Raw genomic sequence first — 6828 nt, 5'->3', positions numbered from 1 at the left:
GTAAAGAACTAATTCTCTGTAATATGCGTGGTTGTCCTTCCCAGCAAATATCACTATAAGGAATCGAACTTTTGACATTTTGGTCATCCTAAGAATCTAAAAAACCTATACAACTTGATCAACAACTTGTTATTAGACCTACATTAGATCGGGAAGAAGAAATGTGACACCAATTATTTTTTAAATATTTTTAATTAAATAAATTAAAATCTTATAAATTTATATGTCGGTTTTTTTTGGGTATAGCTCGTTAACTAATTCTCCACAAATGGAGAGATTATGGAATCTCTCTATGCATTTGTTTTCCTAAAAACATATTCGCCTTTGGTGTGGGATGGGTAGACTTAGGGATGGCAAAAAAACCCGTACCCGTGGGTACCCGCGGGTAAAACCCGTACGGGCACGGGTACGGGTCACAAACGGGTACCCACGGGTATTATAAATGAGTTTTTAAAAATACTCGTAGTACATACGGGCGGGTACGGGTATTATGGTACCCGTACCCGCGGGTACCCGTTATTTAGATAATTAATATATTATATTTAATTAAAATAAAAAATATATTATTCTAACATTTATTACACTATGTATATTTTTTCCTTTTACTTTGTTTACATATTTTAATGAGTTTGGTGATGAAACACCCTACAAATATTATTACATGTATAGAAAGTATAGAAACACACATGTTTTACAAAGAAAATATATATTATTTTTTTTAAAAATGAGAACAAAAAATCACACAAATGGAAACCACCAATAAATTTAGCATTTTAGCAAAATATTTAATCAAAAGGTACAAAAATAATTAAGTTTCATGTTATTTGAAACACAATAGAAGTAAAAAATTTAAAAATTATTTATAATAGAGGAAACCCGCGGGTACCCGTTCTACCCGCGGGTACCCAGAACTACCCGCAAATACCCGCTCACGGGTACCCGTACGGGTACGGGCGGGTATGGGTATTACTTTTCTATTTTAAAACGGGTAGCGGGTAGCTACTACCCGTGCCCGCCCGTGCCCGTTGCCATCCCTAGGGTAGACATTGGTGTGCAGCTACTTGTGATTAGTCAGTAAAATGATTAATTATTAAAATTTTAAATTATATATATATTTTTAACTAATTATAATCACAAACACATTGTAGGACACGACACCATATGTGCTCAAGGTTGTGGGACAATCTTAACAGGCATCTTTTGTAGTAAAACTATTCTTGTTGTGTCACCCAACCACTTTGTAAAGCTCTTCCCTTTCACTTTCTTCTTTTCTTCCCAACCTTCATAATAATCTCTCTCTTTCATTTCACTTTTTTTTTCTGAGTGTTCAATGGCTGCTCCTAACAGAATCATATACCATTAACAAATCATGGGTTGGTGTTAACTTTACCATCTTTTTTGCTGTTAAACACATACCCATTTGCAAAAGTTATGATTTTTTTGTGCCAAAATTATTCCCAAAGAAAAAAATAACATTTTTCATATAGAATTATCCATCTTGTTCTCTTTAAGTGCTAAAAGTAAATAGAATTATTAAGGGGCTATGTTGATGAAATTGTGATTGTTTCAAGTTTCATGATACATTTTGGTTTGGTATGAATTTATTGGAGAACTCTTTCATGAATTGGATGCACCATCTATGATATGTTGTTTGTTTTAGTGGTTGAATGATTTGTTGAAGGAGATAAATGCACCATTTAATGCAGTCATGGATTCAGTTGTGCAGAACTAATGAAGTTCTGTTTCAATTGGTGATCATGCAATTTGGATTTTGACTCATATTGATAGTGTTTTTGGAGGATAATATGCTTTTATGTATCTGATACTTTTGATGTGATTATTACCAAAATTTTCATCATCTTTGATCATCGACTATATTTTTATTGGTAGAAAAGGGGAATCAGTGAGCTGTAACTTGTTGTCAATGATAAGAAGCTGAATCCTTATTGTTATCTCAATTGGCTTTTTCAACTTTCTCCATGGAACTTCAGAATTCAGATAGTTAATTACGGATTTGATACCTTCCCCTCTAAAGGAAGCTATTTAGGTAACTTGTGGAGTTGATATTGGAATTCCTAATTGCTTTGTCGGCGGACTCATCAGGCTGCATCTTTGTTTTCTATTCCTTCACCACTTTCAGTCCAAAAGGCCCCATGATATAGGTATTTGGTTGAAGCAATATAATTTTCCATTGATTATTCAATTTCTTGCTTTATGAATTGATAACTACTTAATTTAGATTCATCTTCTACCAAATTGTTTTGGTTCTTGTTGCATATCTTAATTTGATAGCTACTAAATCTTATTTTCTTCGGATTGTTCAGATTTGTCTTTTTGTGTCGAAAGGAGATGATTATCTTGATTATCAATGTTTGACTAGAATCAATCCTCGGGTAGATTCGTCTTCGTGAATGGATTATTTGGCCTGTGTTTATTTATTAAATCATTTGTCCTGCTATTAGGGACTTAGGGTGTTATGCATGAACTACTGTTTTCGGGGAAATGGAGAGTAAATATGTGTTCTAATGAATTTTAACTGTTTTTTTCATTTATTGTTTTTGTTCATAAATTGGGTTCTCAGTCTTACTCCCGAGGGGTTTTGGATGACTACAGGCAAAATAAGACCGAGACTACCTTAGCACGCTTAGGAAAAGAGGAAAGACGGGAATCAACTGCGCCTAATAATCATGACAAAGCAGTCTCAAAGACGCACTCTGCGGTATGAGAAAGATAAGTCAGGCTGTATGCGGGGTATAATTAATATGTTTGATTTTCGCCATGGTCACACTACTCAGAAGTTGATTAGCGGCAAACTAGCTGTTGGTAAGAACTGTTTTTAACATCTACATTTGCACAAATTTGACGACTTCTCGTGCTATAGATCTAAACTCCATATGCTAAACTGAACTAGATAATAAAATGTGTGTATAATTGTGCACTGACTGATGTTTGCATGTCATGAAATTTTCTGTAATCTTTTAAAGATGAAATTTTTCATCAAAATATGCTTAACCTGTCGACAATAATTGTGGAATAACCGGGGGTGTAAGCTGTGCTGGATTCATAAAATGAACCAAAATAATTATTGAATTTCATATTCCCCTTGCAGGTTCTATTCATTCTAAGAACAAGTTTGAGGGGTTGAGCAATTTGGATGAAGTTACGGAAGGCGATCTTGTAAGTCTGTCCATCCATATGCTTATGCAACTCTCGAAATCTGAAACTCGCTAGTAAAAGTTGATGGAATTCTAGGACAGTAGTAAAATTAGGAAATATGTAAAAGCATGTATGTGCATTTATTTATATTACTGTATCTGTTGAATATTTCAGGACAATGGAGAGAGTAAACGGGTGACAGTAAAAACTTATGCTAATAAGCCTAGTGTGAAGAAACTCATTGAAGAAGAGATGTTCATTGACCAAAATCCAGTGAAGGATATAGATAATGCTAAATTAGAATCAAAGAAACGTTCAAAGAGAAGTCGTGATAACATAATCAGTGATACGGACACTGGTGATTTAAATTTGGATGCATCTTTGAAATCCGAAAGTTCGCATAGTCAGCACTCAAGGCAGCAATCTAAGGATAATATTTATCTGGATAAGGTAATTGAAGAGTTTTTCAATCTAAAAGATGTTAGTTCCGTGACGCATGGCAATGATGGAGAAATTGACGTGCAGTCAAAACAGAAGCATACTATTTCCAAAAACATTGCAAGAGATGCTATTGATGAATTTGTGAATCAGATGATATTGAATAGCAAAGATCTCGCAGAAGCTAGAAAATTCCTTTGCTCCGATGAACTTAGGGAAGCACTTGAGCTTATAAGTTCGGAGAAGGAATTTTCCCTTCCAGTTCGACAAGATCCGAATTCACTTTTATTGAAATATGTGCAAGACTTTGTGAGTTCTCAGAGGAAAACGGACAAAGATTGTAGTTCAGTTAATGGTTCCAACTTCTCTGAACAAGAACTTGGAAATCTGGAACAAACTAAGGAGATTGTCAACCACAAGAAGTATAACTTTTTCAGAAGAAAGGTGAAGTCTCCATCAAAAAGTTCAACGAATGAGAACGGAAATACTGACTTTTCAAATAGGATTGTTATTTTGAAGCCTGGGTCAATGGACTTGAAAAATTCGGCAACAGAAAACAACATTGCCTCACCCCTACTTTCTCATGATGCAGTCCACACCAATGGTCCTTATGCTATAGGCAGTTCACATTTTTTTCTTACGGAGATAAAGAAGAAATTAAAGCATGCAATGGGAAGGGGGAAACATGGAAACTCTAAAGATATCTCTAGAAAACACCCGGCTGAATCTCAAAATAAGGGGCCGAGTGGCAAAGCAATTGGTAAAGACAGTGTCGGAATGCGGTCTCCTAATAAAGATCATTTCTTCATTGAAAAAATTGCAAGACCTACAAACAATGTTATGAAAGGAGACAAGACTGGTACATTGAAAGATTCCGAATTGAATACGAATACGGAACAAGAAAATGGTAGTTATCCCAAACCAAAACTTTCTAACTTATACATAGAGGCTAAGAAACATCTATCTGAGATTGTAAGTAATGGAGATGAGAACATTGAGTTGTCAAGTAGGAAGTATCCCAGCACCCTCGGGAGAATATTATCTCTTCCGGAGTACAACTTTTCTCCCCTCGGTAGTCCTGTAAGGGATTTGGAGCACAATTTTGTTACTGCAGAGACAAGATATTCTGCTCGAAATAAAAACTGGGAGGATAATGAGAATAATTTGTCTCCCGAACAAGCAACCCGTGTCGATCATTTAGAGCGGGAAACAGACAATCAAGAGAAGCAGTCATGCATTTGTGGTAAAAGTTCTAATGATAAAGTACAAGAAATTGAGTCAGACTCAAATTTCTCAGATGACCATAATCAAATTGTTAAAGAAGAAAATAGCTGTCTTGTTAGAGATGAGATAGTTACTGAAGGTATCGTGTTAAAATTTAAGTGATAGATTGCTATATATATACATGTATGTATATATAAATATATTCTGTTATTTATCCTTTCTTAATTTGTGTGCAGGTGATTTAGAATCTGCAAGAGAGATAGATATTTTGGAATCTTTCTCAGAACCCGTTGGCCTCAGTACAGGAAATGAAAACAATAATATCTCAGAAATTCCTGATAGTGCAAATTGTTCTGAATGTATGAAGCAGGTAATGTCTCTTACTGTTTTATATCTTTACATCAATTGATAATTTGGAGATAAAGTGATGATTACTATGATAGACATGTAGTCAAAACAAGGAATTGATAAGATTCGATTTGCCATAGTTTTACGGCCTTTTCTTTGGTGGAGTAATCGAGTAAGTGATGACTTATGCATGTAAAATTTATCTAAACTATCATTTGCTCTTTTACAGGATGTAATAGAAGAAAACCAACCATCATCACCACTGTCACTGCCTTCTCACTCATCAATCACTAATAAAATTGAAGAGCTAGAAAGTGGTTCAGATATATGTTTGCGGCCATGTCCTGTATCAGTTCTTGATACATTCTTAGAGGATGATGTTAGTCTTGGCTTCTCCATATTTAAACCTGGTAAGCATTCCTGCACTAGATCCATGTGAGAACTATCTGAGTGTTTTTAAACTCTTGTTCTTGAAAAGCTAGATTTTTAGACTGTTTTAGATTATTTGGATGTGACTCTAATTGTTTGGATGACCTTAAATCATAATGCAATATGAATTCTTTATTCGGATTCGATGGATGTATAGGAATGTCAGTTGCTCGTGGTTCTCTAAATCATGCTTTTCCTGAAACTTCTCTAGAAATAGTTTTCAGCATATTTGTTCACTTGAAAATTCTTGTCCTTTATTTTCCCCCGGGAGATTAACTTAATACTTGATAGCATACCTCTATGTCCAATGAGTTGATTTTAATATGGCATCACTTTCATTCATGTTTATTAGTTGAAGTACGAGTAAGGCTACAACTTGAAGAACAAGATTCTTCACCCGTGAATCGATTGCATGGAAGAAAACACTATCTTGAAGATAACGAATTGATATATGACTACATTAAAAAAGTCCTGCAAGCCTCTGGATTGACTAGGGATCAACTGATAATGAAATGCCTTTCATCGGACAAGATACTAGAACCTTCCTCGTTCAATCAGGTAGAGCTCCTATCGAACCGACTTTGCCAGGATCAGAAGCTCCTATATGACTGCACCAATGAAGTTCTCGTGGAGGTTTGTTGGCATTACTTTGGGGTCTCACCTTTCATATCATTTGTAAATCCTAGCACAAGGCTAACTCCAAATATGCAAAAGGTTATCATCAAGGTTTGGGAAGGAGTGTGCTGGTATTTCCTTCCCTTTCCTCCACCACGTACCCTGGATAAAATTGTTAGGAAAGACATGGACAAAAATGGCTCGTGGATGGACCTCCGGTTCGAAGCCGAAAAAGTCGGTTTTGAAATGAGTGAAGCCATTCTTGCAGAACTAATGGAAGATGTAATATTGAGTTGGGAAGACAACAAGGTTATCACCAATGTGTAAAAACACAAATGACTACATTTTGTTCATAGCATTCCTTTGAGAGGTGGAAGAAATGTATAGAATACTTGGGACTTGTAGGATTCTTCAAAGCATCATTGGTAACATTTCTCTTAGGCCATACCTCATTTTTCTAATATTGAGGACACTCAAATAAAGGACCACAAGTCACAACAAGTTAATAAGAAGCCACTTGCAAATGCTTCTTGCAAAAAGTGATAACTATGCTTGTCTTGTTTCCTATGACAGTATCAGTTTCTTCACTTCAGTAAGTGCCAAATGTGTTTAATTGTA

At 35.3% G+C, this 6828-nt stretch overlaps 1 protein-coding gene across 3 annotated transcripts; it reads left to right on the top strand.

The window, feature by feature from the left end:
* Positions 1-1220: 1220 nt before the first annotated feature.
* On the top strand, positions 1221-6828 carry LOC109341267. Of its 3 annotated transcripts, none has more exons than XM_019579125.1 (8): positions 1221-1373; positions 1896-2162; positions 2614-2823; positions 3110-3177; positions 3331-4957; positions 5055-5188; positions 5396-5576; positions 5948-6828. In XM_019579125.1, exons 3-8 carry the CDS (start codon positions 2688-2690, stop codon positions 6535-6537), a joined length of 2736 nt encoding a protein of 911 aa, XP_019434670.1. In that variant the 5' UTR covers positions 1221-1373; positions 1896-2162; positions 2614-2687; the 3' UTR covers positions 6538-6828. The 3 variants fall into 3 exon arrangements, with proteins under 3 accessions (XP_019434670.1, XP_019434669.1, XP_019434671.1); XM_019579124.1 differs by having other exon boundaries at positions 1891-2162; XM_019579126.1 differs by lacking the exon at positions 1896-2162.

This window comes from Lupinus angustifolius, unplaced genomic scaffold (genome assembly GCF_001865875.1).
Source record: "Lupinus angustifolius cultivar Tanjil unplaced genomic scaffold, LupAngTanjil_v1.0 Scaffold_419, whole genome shotgun sequence".
Taxonomy (NCBI): Eukaryota; Viridiplantae; Streptophyta; class Magnoliopsida; order Fabales; family Fabaceae; genus Lupinus; species Lupinus angustifolius.
This window is presented reverse-complemented; position numbering and strand designations above follow the sequence as displayed.